Raw genomic sequence first — 24,842 nt, 5'->3', positions numbered from 1 at the left:
AGCTTTATCTTAGGGTTGAATAGCTGATTATTACTACAAAATTGGCCACCCAAAACTTATCTGAGGCATCACATGGGGAAGACAGTAACATAATTATACTATAGTTGTTTTAAGTAGTTATTACTGATTGTGTTTTAGTGTATGGAATGAAGTTCACCAAGGACTTTACTTCCCTAAACCTAAGAGGTCGTACTTTATCGAACATGACTTGACTTGGAAGAGCAGTGGTTGTGATTTGTGTTATTTGTTCAATAAATTAATAATGAAACCACACACCGAGGCATGAGGATGAAAGAAGCAGGGACTAAAATTCACTGATAGCTACAATGCATAGACTCTTTTGATAATCATTTTGTTTAGTCTCATAACAATCTTATAAAATGGTGTAATTATTATTATCACCTTGGCTTCCAGGTTCCTGATGTCCATTACAACATTTTAAAAGGCAGTTTTGTCAGGTCTTAGAAGCTAGTCCTAAAGAGCCACTGGACTGCAGACACTTGTCATAGCCCCTAAAGGTTATAAGAATAATCTGAAACATTAATCATTGTCCTGAAGGAGAAGAGTACAAGAAGGGTGGACAGGGCACACATGAACCTAACTACAAGTCTTATTAAAGAGTCTGGAAGGCATCCTGAAAACCCCAGATTTCCTGAGGTGCAGAGAGGTTAATAACTAGATGAGCCAGTTTTTAAATTTGTGATGATCTGATTCTAAAGCACTGTCATCCACAGAGTGTCTTGATTTTTGTAGGCCAGTCCTATCTATAGTTTAGTTTGATTTTAGCAAGTGAAAACTTCTAGCCTTATTGCTTCTCCAGCTCCATTTGCTTCACATTGTCTCCTACATTACCACTAGGTCTGGAAGGGCCACTAGCAGCCACATAGTATGTCGGAGGCCTGTGGGTTCCATGTGAACAGAAGCTCTGTTGTTTTCTACAATTGCACACTTATTGGGTCATGAAGCATCATCAAACCAAGCTGGCCTTTGTCTGAATCCCCACTGGATAGTTTGGTTTCAGTACCAATACTGAACATGTCAATCTGGTAACAGCCTTCAACAGGGAGGAGGGAGGCTGAGAACAAAGGCTTCTTTACATGAAACTCTAGTCACTGGGAGTGAACACAGTCAACTTCTTACTTGCTTTAAGTCCTCTGGAGTGGCTGTGAAAGAGAGAGGACTTGCAGGGTAGAAAAGAAAAAAAAATCCCTTGATTCATTTGAATTAATTTTGCATCTCCCAGGAGGTAGGCTCTGGCAACATCCTCATTTTCTCTCTCCCCTGTGCACAGTCCTTCTGATCCCAAAGAGCAAAAGACTACTCGGTGGTGGGTAGTGTTCACTTTCCCTCGTCTTCCACTTTAATTAAATCCATTTGTCCTGGGGTCACTCAGTCTCAGGATGTACACGGGCTTTGATCTCTATTTATTTATTTATTTATTTATTAATTATTTATTTATTTATTTTTCAGTACTAGGGATTGAACTTGGGACCTTGTGCTTGCCAGGCATGTGCTTGTGCTGCTGAGCTATATCCCCAGCCCAGGCTTTGATCTTTAACCCACATACATCTGAAGGAGTGAGTAAGCTGGAATTCAGTAAGGACAGTACCTCCTTCCTATAGCAACAGAGCTTGTGTTACAAGCGCTGGGGTATGGCAGACTCTGAAGTGCAGGAAAAGTCTCAAACCCGGAATCATATCCACAAAGCTGCATGCCACCTGGAACTACCTTCCACTTTTCTCCAGCCCTAGACCTTCATCTTTCAAAGGTAGATCCACCAGGATGATAATTTGTTTGTTTGAGGAAGCTAATGCAGAAGTTACTCTGGACTATTGGGTTTAAGGTTAGCCTATGAAAGGAGGGTTTCCTGATTGGTTCATTTATCTGATTGGCCCTTTACAGAAATGATTCCTTTTTGGTCTGGCACAGGCCAGCACCGACCATCCCGAGTGCTGCTGTGCCAGGCCATGCTTGCTGCAGGCTGACTGCAGGTGGCAGAATAGTGCCATCCTGGGGAGCCAAGTAGCAGCTGAACTCTGCAGGTTACTACTTCATTTCAGAGCCTGCAGAGTTAATGATTTTCTAGCCCAATCATTTCTGTTTAAGGATGAGGAAACAGGCTCAAGAAAACCAAGATTGTATTCAAGGTCACAGAGGTCATTAGTGATATAATCCAAATAGGAACCGGAACCAGGGTCTCTGTAGGAGGAGTTCTCTTTATCGAAGAATTTGCCACCTTCCTTCATCAACCTGCCTCAGGACCTGACACGGTAAAGCAATGAATAGAGTCAGGCCCGGGCATCAGTTCTGGCCCTGGTGCCTATGGGCAGGCATCTTACCTCTTTGATTTTCCCATGTAAGAGGACAGGGATGGACATCTGATGATAATACCTATTGTATTTATCTAAAAGGAAACTAATGCACAGGTAAAAACAAAATGCAAGGAAAAAAATGTCAAATGGGTACAGTAAGGCAAAAATTCATCAAATAAGAGAAAATGCTACATACTTATAAAGCCTGATTATTATTGGGGAGCCATGAGGGTTATCCAGTTTTGGTTCTTCCTACTGATACTGTAGGCAGCCAATCAGGCCATGGCAGAGGGGAGAAGCTGAGTGTTCATAAACACCAAGGTCCCTTGGAGAATGTTATGCTCTCAGTGAAAGTGTACATCCCCCCCGTGTGTGTGTGTGTGTGTGTGTGTGTGTGTGTGTGTGTGTGTGTGTGTGTATGTGTGTGTGTGTGTGCATATCTGTCTAGTGCAGTGGCAGACAGCCTACAGCACTTGTGCTGCAGCAGGCTGTATCACTGAAATCTCTAAAACCCTTGCCGTTCACTGGCCTAAACTCACGGGCACAAGAGGAAGGAAGACATGGCCTGGTCCAGCATGTGGCTCATAGAAAAGGGGAGTAGAGGGAACAGGTAGAGGCTCACCTGTCGGACACATTGAGGAGAGGCAGCACTGTCCACTGCCACAAGCTCAAGCCCTCATTGGTGGCCACGTGCCAGACCATCCTGCTTTGCTCCTTTCCGGTCTTGTTCTCCATCAGCACCAAGGACACATTTCCCCTTAAGACTCCACGGATGAGCCAGGACATTCTGAGCTGTGAAGAAGAGGACAGCCAGAGGACAAGGCGTTAAAGTTGAAAAGAAGCCTTAGATCTCCTTCTTGGAATTCTCAACGGATGCCTTAAAGACTTTGCTCAAGGCTTAGCTGAAGTTGGTCCAGAGTGGCGGGGCACCATCTGATACCATTCATTGTTTCCCAAAACAGCTTTCATTAAAGTTCAAGAAGCTGGGCAGGGACAGCCAAGGGGCAATTCTAGGGCTTTGTTCAGGTTGATAGTATCCTATATTTCTCAAGAATCTACATCTGAGGTAGATAAGTGGGGTATTCCATGAACTTCTTAAACAGTAGACAGAGATGTTTTGTCTACAGCCCAATTCACATTGTGACCTTATTCAAGTGATTATTTTACTCCATTTTCTCTTAGAGATTTAGGTATAATAGATTTTTATTCCTTCCTAAAAGACTCTAATCATTTTACTTGTACAGGGCCATGTGCTTGGTTACTGGTGACCCTATGACTTGGTAGGCAAAGGTCCTACAAAAACCTTATCAAGATCTTTTACTTTAAATGTCTTACTGAATGAAGAGGCCAACAGGAAGCTACCACCATGTATTCATTATATTTTTATTAATGGTTTCTATGGCATTGTTCCCTTGATATTTGAGAAGGACTGTAACTAATAATCTTTCAAAGAAAGGTTAAATACAGTTGTGTTCAGGAGCAGTACTATAAACAAAGGCTCTGTTCATTTTGTTTAAAATAAGAGGCTGTGTGTTTGATAGGCATAATCTAGAAATGATACTTAAAAATTAAGGCAACTATGTCATATCATTGCTCAAAATATTTCTGTTGTCTTTAAATAAAAATGACACAGAAAGGATAAAGCTGGAGTTCTGATCAGCTACAGTGCCCATGTTCTCCGGCTCTCATGTTTTAAGACCCCCTTGTGTACATCACCACTCTTTTGTCTCCTAGTTCCTAACTCATAGTTCCTTACAATTTAATTAAAGAGGTAAGTACCACAAGGGAGGTCTGTCTAGATGTGCACCTATGCATTAGAGTAGAGTCCCTCAGGACTGATCTACTTAGGAAGCCTGGTCCATAACTGCAGCTTCTTTGTTGTTCTTTTTCCAGTTCCCCTTGCCTACCTTTGAAATCTTCCAAGATAAATGGAGTCTGGGGGGACCCTTGGCTTTCTTCTGGTCTGGATGCCATGATTATACATTTTAATCCTACCCTTGGTAACTTTAATCTCTTTTACACATCAGGCCATGCCATGTGATATACCTTGCTTGGGCTCACACCTGACATATGCTTTCTCTCTTCTCGCTCTTTGGCCAAAGGACACTGTGGATTTGGACGTTTATACATGCAGACCATTGAACCTCTGTGGCCTGGATGATTGGTTATGTGGTCATCCTCTATGGGCTTCCACATTTGCCTTCTGGTCACACATACTACAGCAGATGTTCAAATGCTCCCTCCAGTACTGCCGCCTACAACTATTTGTCCCCAAATCCTGATCTATTAATTGGATTTCCATTGTACTGAGAGAAAGTTATACTTTCTGTGAGATAGCTCTCTCTTTTTCTCTCCTTTGTGTAGCATAAGAAATGTCTACTTACCCACTCCTTCTCTGTTTTCTGTTGTTTAGGAATCTGCATCCTTTATTTTTTTTTCTGTTATCCCTGGGCCTTCTCACCTCCCCTGACCCTTGCTCTTCCATCACTGCCCTCTTTCCTTCAGCTGTTTCAGCCTCTCTACCTTCTGGCTCCTCATGTATGAAGAAGATCAGATGCCACCCATTCTGGAAAAACACCCTTTACTTAATTCCACTAACCCCTCAGGCTTGCTCTCGTTTCTGTGTCTCCACTCAGATGCTGAGATCTTGGACTGCAGCGATGTATGCAATTGCTGCTTCCATTTCCTTGTGGCCTCTTCTCTCTAACTTCTTTTAACCTGGGTTCTACCTTTTTTTCCTCATTACTTTAATAAAGTAAATCTCTCTAGGTCCTTTATAATTTATCTCCCAACTCTCCCCATGGTCTTCTAAAGTGCCTCTCCCTCTCATTCTTGCTGCTTTTGAATTCCTTTGTGTATCTTGGTCACATTTTCCTATTTATCACTGTCACCTGTGACTCAGAGCTCAGCAACTTCCAATAATTTTCCATTCCTTATTGAAACATCAAGACAATAACATTCTGTATCATCTAAGGAAATAAAATTTTAGTAATTCACCAAATGCTTATTGGGCACTTAAACTAAGTCACACGCATCTTTCATTTCAGTGTGGCCTAAGAGATCTAGAATTAGAGCAATGTGGATTCAAAAGCAATTTTATCTTTGCCACTTTGGTCAAGGTGTTTAATCATTTTAAAGCTCAGTTACTGTTGTCTAAGATAGGAATAGTGTAATCTATTTTATAAGGTTATAGTGACTATTAAGTGAGGCAATAAATAATGTAACAAAAAGTTCAGAAGCAGTTTTGGCTGGAGCACTGAGATGGTACAGAGTATGCTTTAAAGGGAAAAATCAGAACGCAAAGATGCAGGACTTTTGAGACAAGTGTGGGAAAATAGGTTATACAACTCATAATCTCTTTTCTGTACTTTGGATATAAAAAAGCTGGTTGTTTGAAAAGAGAAGTATTGGAACATGCTTTTGGCAAATTATGAGTCTGTCTCACTCTCCTGCTAAGAAGGCAGGTGAAGAGAGGGTCCTCTCTTCATCCCAAGTCACGAGAGAATGGTTTTATGGCACCTCACAGAGCACTTGACACTTACTTCTTGTAGTTTGGGGTGTATAGTGAATGTGTGTCTTTTGCTGACCTGGAAAATCTGAAATTTAACTAGGGGCTGGTTAGCTGCTGTGACAGTGAAACATGCGACGTGTCAGCATTGGGAGCTGGGGCAAAGACATGCATGATATGGCAAGTGGTCTAAGGGGGGGGGGCTGTCTGGGTGACTTCTCTCCTGTTCCTGGGACAAAATACCCAACACCTCAAATCAAGGAAGGAAAGATTTATTTAGCTCACAGTTAGTGAGAGTTTCAGTCCACACTCGGCTGGCTCCAAGGCAGAGTGGCACATGGAAGAGGGCAGCTGTTCATTGTTGCAGAAAATGGCAAAGAGCAAAGGGAAAAATAGCAGCTGTGGAAGCTAGCAAGCCTCTCTCCCTTCCTTATATTGTATTCAGGCTGTCCACCCCAGGGTGGGTGTAGCACTCACTGCCATAATCCCAGCATTGGATCAAAAACCCATGTTTTTTACCCAGTGGCCCACTCAAGAGAGCTTCAAAGGGGCCAGGGAAATGGCTCAGTAGAATAAGCACTTCCCTGGCAAGTGCAAGGGTCTGAGTTCAATTCCAGGTTCTAGAAGCCACCCCTTCAAACTCTAGAAGCATGAGGCTTTGGGGTGACAACTAGACATAAGCCACAACAGGGGCACATGGGGCTCATTTTAGATCTTGTCCAAGAAAGTCGTGTGGAGAGTAAGCAGACCACAGCAGAAAGGAGTGCTGGTGTCAGGAGAAGCCCATAGGCGGAAGGAGAAGGAAGTGACTGCCTGTAAAGGACATGTAGAGGCTCTAGTCAGTAGGAAAGACTCCCAGTCACCATGGAGGTGGCAGAGAGAAAGGCAGATCTCCAAATAACCACAGAAGTGTCCTGTGAGAAGCTATAAGACACAAACCGGAAGATACCAAGACCGCATCACAACAGTCCCAGTCAAGTACGACTGTTCTAGCATCATTTCCTTGTCTTACTTCCTGTACCTGCAGTCCTGAAGGGTCAGAGGTCAGCAAGATGACAGAGAGGAGGAGAGCCTGGTAGAGAAACAGAGAAACCACTGACTTGGTTTCAGGCTGACCTCTGTGGTAGGGACAGGAAGGAAGAGAAGCCATGGATCTAGAGGCTGAAGTTTGGACTGGTTGGACATCGTATGACTATATACACCAGTGTCTTGTGTTTCAAAGTGACTAGAAAACCGCCTGCATCACTGTGGAGTGGCTGAATAAGCAGTGGCACCCATGGTTTTTACCTAGTGGCCCACTCAAGAGAGCTTCAAAGGGGCCAGGGAAATGGCTCAGTAGAATAAGCGCTTCCCTGGCAAGCGCAAGGGTCTGAGTTCAATTCCAGGTTCCACCAAAAAAAAAAAAAAAAAAAAAAAAGAGAGAGAGAGAGAGAGCTTCATGGAGAAGGGGTTCTTCAGCACTCCCACTCCAATATTTATACCTGCTTTGCATTTTTTTGCTTCTGTGACTCTGCCTCTTCTGTTTTCTTAACTTGCTTTTTCCTTCTTTCCACTTAAAAAAGAGGAAATCTATGTCTTTTCCAGGAATCCTCATCTTGTTATTCCTCACAGGAATGACTCTCTCTACCTCTGAAGTCCTATGATTGAAGCTCCCAGGCCTCATGGGGTGCAGTCCTGCTGCCTTACCTCCCCTCCCTGCCCTCATTGCCCTTGGGCCACAAGGTCCTTCAAGGCAGGACCTTGAAGGACTGTCTTATTTATTTTGTATCCAGTAGCTGTCAAGTGAAGGCACATGGTACGGCTGATCAATGTCAGGAAGAATAAGAAGCTACGCACACATTGGCAGTTGCTTCTGTCTTCACCAGATCTCCCTCTCAAGGACAGTGAATCAACTTGTCATCCTATGAGGCTCATTTGTATTTTCCCACATTCTGGGAGCCAGGTTTTACCAAAGGGGAGGGGAAGCTTCACTTTCCAGTCACCTGGCTGTATTCTAATCTATCCAATTCTCAGCTGCCCTTAGGAGATTTTCAGTTTGAGATACAGTTTGCTGATGGCCTGAGCCTGTCAGTGGGACATGGCTGTGATGTCCATGTTGGGGCCGTGGGCCACCAGACTGCTGAACCATCTTCCTGTGCATTCTTTAGGTCAATAAGGAAGATGGAAGGAGGGAGAGAGGGAGAAAGGGGAGAAAGGGAAGGTAGGAGCAATAGAAAGAGGTAGAAGGGGAGAGGAAGAAGGAGAAAGATAGTTAAATGAATGCTGGGTTGTCCACCAAGAAATGTACCGAGGCTGCGGCATCCTTGGCTCTCTGAGGAGGTTCTCAGAGACACTTTGACCTTGCACTTACTGTACAGTGCATACTATGCAGATCCTCCTTGCCCCCATGGAGCTTATTACCTGGCCAGGAAGTCAGAATTTAAATGAATGACTACAAGTGTTCATAGTGTAGCAAAAGGTGAAATAATTGGAGCCACTTGACAGCCAAGACAAAAGACACAAGACACAGCGCTTGGGAGAGCCAGGTATGTGGTCAAGACAGTTGGCCTGCTTGACTGTTGAGAGTTATGGGTAAGTAAAAAGTGTAAAAATTCGTTTTCCTTTCACCATATAATGCCACCATGTATGTTGATAGCAGAAAACATACATGATACAGACATAAGCCAAAGTGTGTACTGAGTTTCCACAATATCTTCTTCTAGAAAGAAACACAAAAGGCTTGGGATCGTATTGACAACCACCAGGGAGTAAAAGGCTAGTGGATGTCTTTTGGGCCACGAGCTTTGTTCATCCCTGGGGTGTGCAGTAGGGCGGTGTGCGAGGCAGATGTTCTTGCTCAAGACACAAGCGATCTAGAACCCGCTGCCTTTCCTGATCTACTTCTCCCCAGTGACTTTCGGCTTCTGCCTCTAAGAGGCAGTGAATGCCCTACAGCCCACAGTCTGGCCAAACACACATCTTCAGTGTTATCTGGGAACTCGTTAGGAATGCAGAGTCTCTGGCCTGGCCCCAGACCCACAGAATCAGAATCTGTGGCCTCAGTGCCTTACCTGGGCACCCTTACGACTCAACCCCTATCTTTGAGTCAATTCTTATTCTTATAGAACCATCCTGGTTTCCTGGCTTGTTGACTACAGCACCACTGGTAGTTTGTGCCTCACAGTTCAAGTCTGTTGAACTATGTGATCTGAAGAATACTCTTCATCTCCCCTGGGCCTGTGTTTTATAGAAAAACTTGTGACTTTTATAGAAAAACTTGTGACCATAATCACACCTTCTCTGCCCACTTCAAAAGATTTTTTTTTTTCAGTACCAGGGATTGAACTCAGGACCCTGCGCTTGCCAGGCAAGTGCTTGTTCTACTGAGCTATCTCTCTGGCCCTCAAAAGGCGTTGATAAAGACTAATCTGATTAAAAAAAAAACAACATTGTGAATATCATGATGAAGCTAGTAGTTTTCAACCTGGGCTGCAAATTAGGATCATGTAGGGAACTCTCCAGACTGATGATGTCCAGCCTCCACCCCAGAGATTCTGACTTAGGTACCCTTAGATAGGTTGGGGGAATCAGTGGGCTTTAAAATTCTCCAGGTGATGCTAAAGTTCAGGCTGGGTGGAAACTACTGGGGTGTTGAGGTTATTTATAGCAGGAAGTAAACAGCTATCTCAGTGGGGAATCCATTTTTATCTTAGACTTTGAGTAAAAAGCCATTCGTAGTCACTAAAATATAGCTTAAAATGTGCCCATCACCAGCCAGCAAGCCATAGAGAGGGTGATTCTCTCACATGAGGCTATCATATCAGCTCAAGGGAAGATGGAGAATGATACACACAATGAGAGACTGGGGCTGAGGGAAAAAAGAAGTGACCTGAGCCAGAACTCTCCTTTTGGACCAAAGGGTAAGGTTCTTGCTGGTTTCTTGGTTAGAAGAACTGGATGACATAAATAACATGTTACTGACTCTTCCCTGTCAATGGTGTGTGTCTAAGGGCACAGAAAATAGATCCTAAAGTAGACAGCAGAGACCTCCCTTTCATCCTTCCGGTCCTGGGTGGAAGATGCCCATTCCAAGGACACCCAGACTGACCTTGACAGCCAGGTGATACCCAGAGGAGGCACAGAATACTCTCGGCATCTGACCTTAGGGCTTATTTCCAGCTGGGTGGAATAGGGGATATGATATGAAGTGGGATATGAAATCATTTGTTAGCCAACAGCTGAGTACCAGAAAGTCGCACTGAGCATTTGTATGGCTCCATTCTACAACCACCATGTCATCCTTGCACGTAGGTGTTACACACCCATTTCCAGATCAAGGACCCAAGGCTGAAAGAGGCCCACAGGCAGGCCTGGAGTCCAAACTAAGTTCTGTGTTCTGTCCATTTTACCTGCAGTGCTACATACATGCAGTCTAGTTTGATAGCTCTTAAAATGTTGGGGAGTACTGTGAAAATTTTTTAGAACCTTGTCAAAATATGATCTGGGGCCCGGCAGTGGTGGTATTCCCTAGGAGCTTCCAGAAACACAGGGCCTGGGCCCCACTCCAGCATTACTGAATCAGAACTTATAGTTTAACAAGATTTTATCTGAGGAACATTTTTATATTGGAGGGTTTAGGGAGACAGCAGTTTTTAAAATATTTGCAGTCATTGCCTCTGCTACACAATTAGCAGTTGTGTGTGCGTGTGTATACTCACACAATTATAAAGGATTTCATGCAAATCTGAAATTATATTTGTGGGAAATCATACTTGTTGGAGCTTGTAGCAATATAATTTTTGATCCTTCTGGACACATCTTAATAGATATAGGTTATGAGTAGCAGGTTTTAATAAACTCTTTTTTATGCAGACAGCAAGTGAGAGAAGTGAGAAGAGACGGCACCAGGACCCTGCCACCAGCAATTATATCTCCTGGCTCCAGCTGGCCCTTTCACAAGGGCCTTTTTTTCCTGCCTCTTGGTGGGGCTTGATAGACTTTCCAATTATGTGGTACCAGCGTTTGTCATTTTATTAATTAAAGTCCTGTATGTAAAGCAGGAGCCGCATTGTGGCCCGGACTAATGCTATTATTTCTCCCATGGCCCTTTCCTCCTCCAGAGGTAATTACTGCAATTTTATGTCTAGAATATGCTCTGTGTTTGCTATGCGTACCTCGTGGCAGCTTCAGATCAATCTCTTGAACCCATAAGAAAATATCATAATAAGATGCAGACTGAAAAGAGAATCAGTGGCACCAAATAAATGTCCATGTGACATGCAACATCCCTAAATGTAGGACATGCTGGGGAGGGGTTACCTGTCTTTCTTCCAATTTCTAAAGAGCCTCAGGAGTTGCAGTAGCAGAGACAAAACTAAGGATAGATGCTCCAGTGTGAATTTCATATCAATAAAGAGAAACAGTTTTTAGCAAACAGAGATGCACAAATACAGGCTTGTCTGAGGGGGAGAGGTGACAGATGTCCAGGATGCTCTTCACACTGAGGCCAGCAGATACTGGGTGACCAGTATTGGAATTGCTATCGAGGACATCACAGCAAGCTCTTGAGGGTGGCGGCTCCTCCCTGACCTGTGATGCCACAGAGCTGTGACTCTGGGTGTGAGCTTACAATTTTAAGAGTTCTCTGATTTCAATGTGGTATCTCATTAACTTCAGCTGAGAATATTGACTCCCTGCAAAAATCCAATGTTTTTGCTCACCATCTTCTAATTCACTTGGAAAAAAATAAACACCAACTCTGTAGCTATAAATAGTCTAATGAAAAATCAACCCAACACAGCAAGAAGCTGGCCAGATGCAGATTATTTTTGATAACAAGCAAATAAAATGTGATACTTGGCAAATACTTGCAATGCTAGCTGTCTGGTCATGCTGAAGACTTTTTAAAAAGACCTTCCTGAAGATGACATGTTATGTCTTTCTGAGGCACCACATTAAAGCCCTAGCCAGGGACAGCCATAAAACTACCCCTTTTAAAAACATGGAGGCAAAACATGAAGTTTGCATGTGAAAAACAAATAACTTTATGATGCTTGCCTGGTGACATAATGAGGCTAAAGATATCCTTTTCTTTTATTGAATCTTTTCTTTCTTTCCCAAAATTGTTACAATGAACACCAATGATTTTTAGAAACTAGAAGACACCATAAAATAAAATTAGGATGTGCAATTATTAAAACATGCTTAGTAGAAATAACATTGATATGCAAATTATAAAATTAAGTAAAGAGATAAGGCAATACTCAACTCAATATGTAACTTATCTCAAAGAAAATGTGCCAGCCTATACTAGGGGTTATCTTTATTGGGTAGGATTGTGGGCAATTTCACTTTTTTGCTCATAATTTGCTATATTTTGCCAATTTCCTATAATGAATATAGCCATAAAATATAAATTTTGCATTTAAAAAAGTAGTGTGGGAAGACTCTGATGTTTTCTTCAGAGTTCTGGTTTTTCATCCACCTTGGAGAAGGCTGAGATCTCTCACCTCAGCTAGAAAAATCTATAACATAAATTTAGGGACCTAGATATCAAATAAATAAATTTAAGAGACTGAGGGCAGCTAGAAGCTTCTGAGGTACAAGGTGACGTATGCTGTGGGTGGAACACGGGCTTTGGGGTTTTCATTTATTACAGAATATCTCAGAGCCAGTTTCTCCATCTGTAAAGTGGACCCAGCAGTACTCATTACTTGGAGAGATCTGTGTCAGGGCTTTAAGCAGATTACTCCAGCGGAGGACTCAGTGCTCCTCTGGAAAGCGGCCACACAGATGTGTTCTAGTGACCGTTGAGGGAAGCCATGAGGGTTGTGAATAACATGCTGCTTTTGAGTGGAACCCCAACCTGTTCCAAGGGCTGAGGAAGATTTTACTCACAGCCCTGAGCCTTGACAGTAATTCTCCCTATGTCTCAGTTTCCTCATGTAATGGGGGAGGTATTAATTTTGAATGACTCAAAAGTATTAAATTAATTATGTTTCACTGCAATTACAATTGCCGTTGATTACTTCAGCCCATTAGCACGTATTCTGGCAGAGGCAACCACATCACAGTACGTGGTGACAGAACGCTAGGCTCCTGGGGCCACCTCGCTCTAGATGCTTAGGTAAGAATTATTTTGGCCCCCAAATCTCAGTAGGGCCACATTTATCAGATCTGCTGGCTCCTGTCCTTGAGGGGCTGTGTAATTAATTAATTAATTATTGATTAAGTGGGTTTATTGAGCATGGTCTCCTGGGTCTACTGCTAGAAAAATAATGCTCCCAACCTGCCTACGCATTGCTGATAGAGGCGAAGTGAGAACACACAGTGTCGGTAGCAGTGACTTCCTCGTGTCTGAGTAAGGCAGGAAGAGGCATGCTAGTAATTGCTGCCATTCATAAAGCTTACAAAGAGCTTTCGTATTTTCATCTGATGCTGGTAACAGCGTCACTCAGCAACTAAAACAGGTAACTTTTTTTTTTTATCCCTAATTGATAGATGTGACTTGCTTGACGTCAAATGGCTGACAAACGGGGCACAGCTGGGAATTAAACTCAGGTGCCTAAGTCTAGTCTGGTGACATCAGAGGGCTTATGGATTGGGTTTTGGAGTTGAATGACTCAAAGGTTTGGACAGATCTGGTTTCAGTTGTGGCTATGTCCCTTCCTAGGACTGACCTTGGACAAGACATCCAGCTCTCTAGGGCCTGATGTTTGAATTAGGAAATGGGGTTTACTCACAAGTCTATTTTGATAATAGAAAACGAAGGGGGAATGCTTAGCACAGTGCCAACCTTAGACTATGAGATCGATGTTTTAAAAACACATCTGGAGTTGGCTTCCTGGATGCTAAGGGTCCCTTGCCTCAACCCTAAGAGAATTCTTTCTCCTATGGTAAAAAGACTTCTTACGGTTTTGGGGGCTCTCATGAAGACTTTGGGCTTGCCTTTTATGTAATGTAGCTGAGGAATTTATAAGTGACCTGAAAGTCAGAATCTTTCATACTGAAAATAAGTTTTCTTTACTTTTGAGTAAGCACCCCAGAGAGACCTCAAATTCTTTTGGCGTCTTTCCTGGCGTGGCTACTGGCCCCATGGTAGTCCTGAGATCAGAACATGCTGATCTACTACTACAGCCCTACTGGACATTCCCTCCTTGCTCCCAGCTCTCTTAGAGTGCACAGTTGCCCTTCCTCCTAGCTGGCTGTATTGCATGTTGGCCTGTTTCAGGCTCCTCATCTGTAGGATGGGGAAGACATCAATCACTCTCAGGCATTTGTGGGCAGGTGTCAAGGCTCTGTAATCCTTTACATGGAGGGGATTCTTATCCCTGGGATGTTGTTACAGGCATATGGGTGTTTGCATTGGAGTCCTAAGGGGACCCCAAGCCCCTAGTGAGTCTTCAGGAAAAGTCCTTTGGAAAATGCCTCAAGAACTGCCCCCAACTTCTCCCCCTGCTCTCCAATGCAAAGTGATACCTACTTAGGCTCTGGTTAAAGGTTTTCTGAGATTATTGTCACCATCATGAGGCATGTTGGCTGCTAACCTTAGGCCAAGGTCACCTGGGGCTTTCAGATGTGCTGTCAGCATCAGCGGTCAGGGAAGGGGTAGCCATCGCTAAGACTGGCTTCAGAGGAGACCATGCGGGGAAGGCACCCTGCAAACATACCATCCACTGGCTGATCATGATGGGGGGTGGAGGGATCACTCAAGGTGAAGAAACCTTGGGGTTTCACAAGATGTGGTGCGGGCTATGGCCCTTCCTCCAGGTTTGAACTGGGATTGATTGCTTCCTAGGTCTTCTTGAGGGTCCTCAAAACCCTAAGACCACAGGGTATATCTTCCTAGAGTGTTAACTACTCAGTATTAAGTAATGGGCTACACTTTCACATGGAAACACACAGGCATATCTTGGAACAAAAAATGGAATTGACATTGATTTTAAAGTTAGGATGGGGAAGATGTCATTCACTCACAGGGCATTGGTGGGCAGGTGGCAAGGTGTTTAAAGTTAAAGGATTTTAAAAAATATCTTTATTAATTTATTTATGTGGTACATGGTCTTGCTATGTAGTTCAGACTCATAGTGACCTTCCTGTCTCAGCATCGCCAGTGCTGGGATTATAGGCATGCACCACTATGCTTGGTTTTTGTGGCCAGCATGGTGTGCCCAGTGTTCCAGGGCCAGCAAGGAATGCAGTATCAGGGATTGAACTCAAGTCCTTGCACTTTCCAGGCAGGTGCTTAGATGGCTGAGCTGTTTCCTGAGGCCTTAAACAAGGGATTTTTAAAAAACAGAATAGTTAGGCTTCCGATGTGCTGCTCTAGGCTGTCTTGGGAGACTTTCTCCTGGCCTTGGTTTCCTCGAACTAGAGTTCCTCTCCTTCCTGGAGGTGAAGGTCCTCTCATTTACAGCAGCTCTCCCATCCACCCAAGTCCCCCTGGAGGAAGCAGAGATGCTCTTGCATCTTAAGGACGCTTTGCTGCATGTCTTTCCTAAGTCTTTACAGTAGAAGTCTTTATCTTCTACTTGAAAGAGAATGACAGCATCCTTGGCCATCAAGCGACCCTGGAAGGCCTTGTGGCACCACATTGGGCTGAGGGGAACAGCTATTGTGCTCTGTGCACTGCCAGGGTAGGGTAGGGAAAAGGATAAAGAGAATTCTGGATGCAAGGAAGGATGAGAAGCTGTTAGGCATGGCAGACAAAGGCCACTGGGGCCCATCTGCCACTTCCCAGGGCTCCCCATCACTGAGCTGGGCAACACCCCTACCTCTATTGCCAGGCCACTCAGGATAGAGCAGAAGTGTCCTCCTTGCACCCCTTCTTGTTCCTCCCAGCAATGAGATGTGTGCAGCAGGCAGTGAGCCTGACCCCTGATCCTCTAAAGGCTCACTCTAACCTCTCTAAGCTGAGGAGGAGTGATATGCCCTTCTGGACAGCATGTTAGGAAAAAGCCCAGAGTCCTGAGGTTTCTGTTTGGTCTGGACTTGCATTTGTTGGTTTTGGTCTTGGGCACATTTCCTTCCTGGCCCATGGAGACAGGGTGCTCCTGCCGGCCTGACCCTGCTCACGGGGAGGGAGGCCCCTGATATGTAACATCTGTTCCGTATGGTGGGCTGAATCAAATGTTCCTGCCTACCCCTCGGCCCCTTCTTGTTGAAGGTGTAGTGTTTGTTGCTCCTTTTTTTACCTTTCAGCAGGGGATTTCTCACTGGCTTAATAAGCTTTAAAAAATACAACAGTCAGAAAAGTTCTCCTCTGTTTTTCTATCCTGCAAGCCCTATTTGCCTGCCTGCAGGGAAGAAGGGGAGAAGCTTCTCCAGGCGCAGGCAACATGGCCAGCGCTCAACTCCCCCCGCTTCTGAGCCACACTGAAAAGCTGGAGGGAAAGGAAGGGCCTTTTTCCAGGCATGATCTCCAGCAGCTGGAAAAGGCTTACAAAATCAACCAGAGAGCAATTTACTGAAGCATCCCCCTTCTCTAGCCTTCTGGGCACTGCTGCCACAGGAGGCTTCTCCTCAGAGGGAGTGGAGTTGGGCTAGGCCACGGCAGAAGGCACCTTCAGGTGCCAGTGTCTTCCCCTGCAGGACCTTCAGGTCCACGTCTGCTGACTTGATGACATGCAGTGAGGGTCTCCTTCTCGGAGGCTGCTCACCGATGTAGACTTGGGGGAGCCCACCGCACGTCATCTGCTCTGCGCTCAGCAACACCCAGCAGCTAAACAGAGCTGGCTCTTTTTATCACATGGGATTGGAGTCAGGGCCGAAAGGTCCTGTCTGACCTCCAGGGTACCTGTATATGTGTGTGTGTGTGTGTGTGTGTGTGTGTGTGTGTGTGTGTGTTTAAGGAGAGGAGAAAGTTGGCCCTGGCTTTGGTGAGGTAAGAAAATCAGTAGCTAGGGCCCACCAGATAGCTCAGCAGACTAAAGTGCTGTGGTTCCATACCCAGCCTTCTGTGCCAGCCCCACTCCCAGGGTGCACTGAGACAGCGATTGGGACTGGATGTGATGGCACATGCCTGTAATTCCAGCACTTGGGAGGGATTTTCTCCTGAAAACAGGAAAATCACTACAAGTCCGATCTACAGTAGTGAGACCCTGTAGACCCTGTACTAAATGCATAAAAAAAATTAGTAGCTAGAAACCAACTGTCATGAAAACTGGTGGACCACAAGCCACTTCCTGGGTCCCCTGCATTCCAACAGCTCTCAGCAGAAAAGCTGCTTCTATGCTTTGGAGGGGAAAGAAAAATGAGGGAAGCCCACTTTTTCCCTTGGGGCCTTGTTCTGGTCTGAGAATGCATCTTAAATTATTCTAGTCACAGGCAGGCTATTCAAATAAAACAGAATTTCAAACCACACGGGGCTTGTTGAGACAGTCAGGCTTCCAGAATGTGTGAAAGGCAGGGGGAGGGGCAGAGAAGGCCTCTGCCACTCTCCTGTCCTCTTTATTTCCAGCAGCTGCAACGCAAGACACATCGGAGCGTGTCTCCAAGTGCAGGCACACTTGAGCATGGCTGATGGCAAGCGAGCACACGAAAACCCCGGCAAGGCTCCCCTCCCTGGTGGCAACTTTAATTATTTGAACTGGAGCTCAGTGAAATAAAAATAAAAATAAAATAAAATCGGAATATATTATAAGTAGCTCCCCAGTTTCCAGCAGGGAGTAGCTTGCGGTGGAGTGGGTGAACCAAAAACCACAACGCTTCCTCTGCTTGTGGCTGGGCTAGGCAGAGGTCTTTAAATATTCATGCCCCATGTGCAACTGTGCAGAGAGAGGAAGGAGGCCAAGCCTGCGGCAGCACTGGCTGGCTCCAGGGTGGGGATGGAGGCTGCAGGCAGTTAGCTGCAGAGGTGGGGGCTGGTGTGATGCTGAGGCGCCGTGGGAGTTGCACTGGGTGCAAGGTGCATGCTAGCTAGGTCTCTATTACTTGGCATCTGCGCTGGCTCCACATGCTCTCTCAGACCCTTTGTCTCCTCACCCCTCCTACCACTTCATCATTTCTTACCCCATTTCTGACTCATCTTTCTAACAGGTGACACTGTTTGGGGTCACAGGTAGTGAAGGGAGAGTCTGTGTGGGTTCAGAATGAATCTCTGGCACAATTAGCCAGTACAGTTATGACAAATAAAGCCCAAATTTTGCCATGGAAGCAAATTACCAAGGGTAGGGTTTCAAACAGCAGGGTCCCTGGTCCACGTAGCAATGTCATTCAAGAGGTCCAAGATTGGGGTGAGGAATGCTGACAGGCAACTGAAGGTAGAGAAACCCAGACTTACTAGTTAACTTGTACCTAGATTGTAAAGAAAATTCATTGAAGACATCAGTTCTAGGGGATTCCACTGATGTTGGTGGGGTTCCTTGAGTGAGCATTTTAAAATATCCTGTTACACATCTACTTGCTGAGGACCAGCACTGGCCTGGGTACAGACAAGGTGGCCTGTGATGGGCATTGCTCTTGAAGCTCAGGTTGGCTGGCTGTAAGTCCCTGTGGGCCCAGCTCTCATCAGGGACCTCGACGCACAGCACTGACCTTCCTACCCAGTCAGCTGCAGTCTTTTAGGGTTGGTGAAGTTTAAAGGCCCATGTTACCCTCACATTCTGCCGTAGCAATACAACTATTTTCCTACTGCCAGATTCGAGCCAACATGTGGAAAGGAAATCGAGTTCCTGCCTTCTGCATTTAGGAATTGAATAAAATAAATAGTGGGGCTTACAAACCTGGAAACATATAATTACATTTGGGTGATTTTTTTTGGACAAAAAGCATCGCTCCCAATATTGAGAAGTCAGAGACCCATCAATCAGCATTAGATGAATGGTCTGAAAACCTAAATGTGAAATGATGTGGATCTAAGTCTATCTGAAGATGAATGGTGTGAGTGGCAAGTGGACTTATTCTCTTCCCTGTGTTATGTCTGCCAAGTCAAGTTCCGGGATAGGGCAGGAACCAGCAGAAAAAGCCTACAGCAAAGTTGGCTTGGGGAAAATAAAGCAGATTAGAAAAGAAACACCTGTTTCAGCTATTGATCAACTCAAAGGTTATTAAAGAAGAGATGGATTATTAGAAAAATATCACTTTTACCTTGACATTTCTTTTTCTGACATTAAGCTCATATTAAGTCTCATGAAGAATAAATTTAAAGACCAAATGCTCTTATGGATCCCCCTGTCCTCTCAGGTGGGCCAACCATCTGTCCTCATTCAGATTTCTGCTTAAGAAACCCTCCTTTCTCAATAGCAGCTCCGAGGCATCCAAGAAATATCAACAATGACTGTAATTCCACCATCTGCATCAGATAGCATGGTTTCTCAAATACAATTTAAGTTAATGAATCTATTCATTTCTGCTCAGACTCCTTCCAAAAAGAATTTAAGGTGGCTCAGAGACCCATAAAATGTAGTAAGATAACATAAACCAGAACAGAGTGAGGAAGACAGGACAAATGTCATTATAAAATCAAATCAGCAGTGAAGTGGCTGCGAACTGCACATCATGAAGCTCTACTTGCTTACTAAAGAGAAGCCTCAGCTTTAATTTAAGCATTCCTCTAATTAAAAAAAATCATTTATAAATCTTTTCTCCTCTTTGTTTTATGTCTCTGTGTTTTTATTGTGCAAGAAACCTGAGGGGCTTGAATGACATCCTTCAGCATGGCAGTCCTGTCATCTGTCATCTGCTGGTCAACTGTCCTTCTCCTTGGGATTTCTACTGACGGGGGCAGGAAAATAAAGCTGCCCAGTTTCATCAGTGTTCACTTGATTTCCTTTCTGCACGTTGGCTGGACTCTGGCGGTAGGAGAACAGCTGTTGTGTTGCCATAGGAGAACATGAGGGTAACGTGGGCCTTTCAACTTCACCAACCGTAAAGGACTCCAGTTGGCTGGGCAGGAAGGTGGGTGCTATGTATCGAGGTCCCTGGTAAGAGCTGGGCCCGCAGAGACTGACAGCCAGCCAACCTGACCTGCTTGGAGGTCATATTGATCTCTGACACTAAAACAAGTAGGAATTTCTTTTGTGATTAAAAAAAAAGAGGACTGGCAAAATCAACGCTGGGTGTTGCTGTTCCACTACATGCCAGATGTGAGTGCAAGAACCAGGCAGGAGGTGCACAGAGAAGGCCAAAGCCTGGGCACCTTCAGAGACCTTGGAGTCTGCTTAGTGGCAAATGTCTCATTTTCTTTTTGGGTGTTCGTTCATCCAAGGTGCTAACTACCACAGAGCTCACTTTGTGACCAATACTCTTCTAAGCCCTCTGCGAATATTAATCTATGTAAAGGTCATCACTTTGGAGCTATTTGGACACTATTATTATCTCCATTTTGCAAGTGAGGATATGGAGCTCTGTGAATGCCATGCATGTCTTAGTGAAATTTTTGTAAATCAAATTTCTGTTGCTTTATAATATTTGAAATGTATTATAAGAGCCTGTTATCTTTTAGAAAAGAACCTTGCAGCAAGTCTTCTGTAAATTGTTGTTATCTTCCCTGGATGCCTTAAGAAACATTATCTGGGTTTGCTTGAGTTAAGGTCTTAGAGGAAATAGTTCAGTGAGCTGAAAAAGGTGTTTAAAGAAAGAGTCTGTGTATGAGATACTTTGTCACGTTGGTGTGATCTGCGTACAGCATGGCAAAAGTCCCTTCCTGTCACCCTGCCATCCAGGCTCCTTGCTTAATCTGGTTTTTTTTTTTTTTTCATGTGGAAGGGAATAAGGGATAGGAGGAGAAGTCAGAGAAGTAGAGGAACGCCGAAACTTGCCTCACATGGCGAGTTCTTCATTGGTGCAGGAAAGGTAGCACTGGTAACTGTAGCACTTTCAGGACCAGGGAAATCACTGGTGCTGAGCAGCAGGGCATGGTCTAGGAGAAAGAAGTAAAAAGTTAGGAGCACACAAATCAGTGAAATCTACATTGTTCTTATTCAGATAAGGAATATCTTTGAGGACATGGTTTTTAGCCTGCAGTGGATATGGAAGCCTACTTGCTATTGTCAACAAACCCCAACTCATGCAAAGACTTGAATTCCAAACTGTCTACGAAGACAGGCCACTATGCTTTGAGCTATTATATTGCCGGTCTCCCTAGAAGTAGCCCAATGTGCCCTCACCCGCCCAGGCCCACAATTTGCAGTGCTGGCTATGCCTGCAATTGACTTCTGAAAGTCTCTATGGCTTTCATGCTCTCCTCCCTGTTCTGGAGTCCATGTCACTTTGTCCCATCTTGTGTTGTGTCCCATGTTCTGCTCATGGAGTCTCATTTCTTATGTTTTTTTTCCCCTAACACTACTGGGCCTGGACATGAACTGCCAACTCCATATGGCAGCAGTAAGAAACACCTCTAGAACCCCAGGAACCAGGGGGTGGGGTGGCTAGTATAGAGTATAGAGGTGGCTAGTGCTGTGGAGGTAGGAAACACTGCAAACTCTCAACTCTTGAGAATTCAGAGAACCACAAGCTCCAAACTAGTCTTTAGTTTCTACCTTCCTCCATCTCTTGGTAAATTCTGCTGTTGAGATGTTGCAAATTAAGGCTCTAGTGGATCCAGAGCAGAGTTCCCTGTATGAGCCACAGATCTTAAGAAGCATGAGCCAGACAAGAAGCTGGGATTGTATGACCCAGAAAAGAAAAGCCATCATGTCGGTAGGGGGCTCACAACTCTTGTATTTTCATATTCACAGGCCTGGCATTCTGGGATGGGAGGTAAGTTAGACTCTAACAGGAAAAAAATTATGGTCCGTAGTAGGATTCATGAGAGATAGAGCTTGGCTTGAGGCAAGGAAAACTGGCCCATGATTGAGAGTTGTTACACAAGCCTCCTTGGAGGCTATGAAAGCCTACCACCAGTGGCATCCAGCAGGACTGGAGAGTTATTTCCTATGGGTGCTGTCGGGGAAATCAAACTAAGCACAGAGATATGAGGACCACACCTGGCTTTGTGCTCTCTCTGCTCCTGTACAGAGGGTGCTGAGGAAGATGCCACGTGGTCAGAAGGCTGGGAGGAGGAGGAGGAGCTTCTGGCCCCCTGATCTGGTGAGGAGTCTCTGTGGAGCCTTCCTAAAGTTGTGGGGTGGGCTACTGCAAGTGTTCTGGACTGAAAATAACTCACTCTGTTGTACCTAGAGCCTTCCCAGTAGATCTGGATACTGCCCTCTCACACACTTTCATTATGATTGCTATTAATTCTTAGAATAATCTGTAGGGTAGATAATCTTTGCTTGGAGAGAAGGAGGGTTATTGGTAAGTGGGTATCCAGTTACACCAAGGGGGAAAGATTATGAGGGCTGGGAGGAGGAAGACTTTTCTCCCACCAGTGCTCTCCTGCAAAGATTTGGCCACCAGGGCCTATGGAGCCTAGCCACTGGGTACAATCTGAAGCTGGACCATGGCTGGATGGCTTTATTTCTCCAGTAGGGTGACTTTGGGAGCTGTGCTAGCCTCAAAGACTCTGACCCAACACCCTGTGTAGGCTGGGCTTCTCTGGCAGTCAAGCAAAGGTTGAGGGGAGCATGGGCTCCAGTGAGAGGAAGACCGGGGCTGTTAGTTAGAGCCATTCTGGGTAGAGCAGTGATGGTGAGCCGTTTAGGGCTTTGAATGACAATAGACAGCTGTTATAGGTTCACCATCACTGAGACAGGGGACTGGCTGAGGTAGCTAGGCCCCAGAGGATGAAGCAGATATGAGGCAATGTTTCCATGGGGCAGCTGGGCCAATGAGACAAGGCCTCTTGGTGCTTTAGTTTTCCCAGTCATAAAAGGGACCATGACTTTCCCTGCCTTTCAATGTACCTGGTAATGTGATAGGACATCACTTATTACAAGAATGGGTTATGATTATTGTCAATCTTTTCTTGAAGTTCTCATTTGAAGTAAGGTGACATTGAGCTTGACCAGACTTGTTCATTCGAAAGCCCAAGAAGGAAGACAGAGGCAATGCTGTATGAATACCATACATGAACTTCGGGCAGACACCTGTAGGGAGTGAGTTGAGGCCCAGCTGTGTCAGGGTTGAGACTTATATCCATGTGAACACCAGCATGGCATCAGGGAGAAGGGAAGAGAGGGGTGGTACCTTGGTTGTCCTGAGACCAGGCATCCTTCAGGGTCCTGACCTGCCACTGGGGCACATGGGGTGAGAAGGTACCTTGGGTCCAGCCACAGAAACCATCCTCAAAGCTGCAGTAAAAACTAGCAGGAAGTTGACCTGTGGAGAGAAGGGAAGGGTGCAGCTGTTGCCAGGCCCACTGAAGGAAAATATGTCAACCAAATTATCCTCCTTAGTAATGGCTCCCCAATCAGAATGTTTGATGTCTAGCAATAATGATCATGATAAAGAGAAGCCCCAAATCATAGCTTGTATATCACTAGTTTATAATTTTCTGATCATCAGGAAATAAGAGTAATAACAAAAACACAGCCCACTTTAGGCCGGTTTTGTATATGACATAGCAGAGGCTCACAAACGTTAAACAGCATGAAAAGGTCAGAGAGCTAGCAGGTAACCCAGCTGGGATTTGAACCAAGATTATCTGCTTCTCAATTCTGTGCTTTTAATATCAAGTCACCATGAATGTGACTCCAGGAGAAAGTAATGTACAACTCATCAGACTACATTTCTAATGGTCCATACAAGGACATGGTAGTAGCACCAGAGGTAGTGTTAACAGGGCATTGGTTTGGGTCTCTTGAAAAACTCTGCCTGCGGGGACCCAGCCTAGGCGTGTGAGTGAGACCTTCCGCCCCACTCTTGGGACCCCTCCAGACTCAGCCCAGGCTCAGCATGTGTGTAGGAGAGCTTCTACTCCACTGCACCCACCGGATCCTCCCAGACCTGGCCCAGGCCTGGCGAGTGAGTGAGATCTTCCACTGTGCTCTCGGGACCCTTCCAGACACAGCCCAGACCTGGCATACAGGCCTTGTGTGAAACTCTGCAACTGAAGTCCCTGCAGAGAGGCTATGGGCCAGAACAACTCAGCTAATCCAGGAGCAGAACATCTTGCCAGAGAGACATAGTAGTTTTACTTCCGCGGGCTGCGGCAGGAAGAAGCTGAGCACAGCAGCCAGAACCAAGTCAGGCACATCGGGATGAATTCAAACTTCATATATCCACACTTGGTAAAATGAGACACTTTGCTAGACCCAGATCTATAAGAGCATCCTCCCTCTTTCTCTCTTGACTACGAGAGGGGGCAAAAGGTAACTGGGATGAACTAGTCTGCCTGGAAAACACCAGGTACATCAAGGGGAAGTGATCAGACAGAACTTAGGGGAACTAACTTAAATATAAATTCCCAATTTAATACCTGCTTAGCTAAACAGACATAATGCTTGCTCTTACTGTTTAAAATACAAACCCATTAGTTACAAAAGTTTGTCAACTGCTAAGTATCACTACCCATTATTAGTGTTCCTAGTTGTTGTTCTGTAAATATAAAACTAGAACTGCCTTAACCATGTAATCTACCTAAATTCTTAGGTAGGTACTAAGGTTATAACTGCACCAAAGCTCTACACCTAAGGTCACAGGACAATTATACAAAAAAGAAGGAGAAAAATGCAATCTCAGGCCCTGAGCCACACAGAACAAGTGTAGGAGACACTAGCACAGAAGAAATTGGAATCATACAGCTGAAATGTCTGAATTAATAGCGTCCTAAGTAAAGAAACAACTGCAGAAAGGTATAGAGGAAATCAGATCAGAAATAACCTCTGAAATAAAAAAGAAATTTCTGAATTAATAGTATCTGAAGTAAAGAATCAAATGCAGGCACATATAGAGGAAATCAAATCAGAAATAATCTCTGAAGTAAAAAAAGAAAGGATAACTATAATGAAAGAATTAATAACTGCTTCTAAAGAAGACACTGATAAAAAATTAGAGGAGAATAGAAAAAAATGGAATCCTTGAATGAGCAATACAGGAAAGAAATAGATTGCATGAAGCAGGGTCAAAGAGATATAGAGGAACTTAAAAATCTCAATCACAAGCTTGTAAAACCATTTGAATGAAAGTGAAGATAGAGTTTCAGATCTTAAAGACAACATCAC

The 24,842-nt window shown here is 44.6% G+C and overlaps 1 protein-coding gene across 1 annotated transcript in view; it reads right to left on the bottom strand.

The window, feature by feature from the left end:
- The window catches only part of Alk (ALK receptor tyrosine kinase), an 854,626-nt gene that overhangs the window by 107,044 nt on the left and 722,740 nt on the right, over window positions 1–24,842 (bottom strand). Inside the window, exons 7-9 of the mRNA XM_004627384.1 lie at window positions 22,867–22,998; window positions 20,559–20,659; window positions 2,935–3,104 (exon numbers count right to left, since the gene is read on the bottom strand). Of these exons, the coding sequence (XP_004627441.1) occupies window positions 2,935–3,104; window positions 20,559–20,659; window positions 22,867–22,998 (403 nt within the window). The remainder of the gene's footprint in view (window positions 1–2,934; window positions 3,105–20,558; window positions 20,660–22,866; window positions 22,999–24,842) is intronic.

The sequence above is a fragment of the Octodon degus genome, unplaced genomic scaffold (genome assembly GCF_000260255.1).
Source record: "Octodon degus isolate 3935 unplaced genomic scaffold, OctDeg1.0 scaffold00019, whole genome shotgun sequence".
NCBI classification, from domain to species: Eukaryota; Metazoa; Chordata; class Mammalia; order Rodentia; family Octodontidae; genus Octodon; species Octodon degus.
Note: the sequence above shows the minus strand (reverse complement) of the source record. Positions and strands in the feature narration are given on the sequence as shown.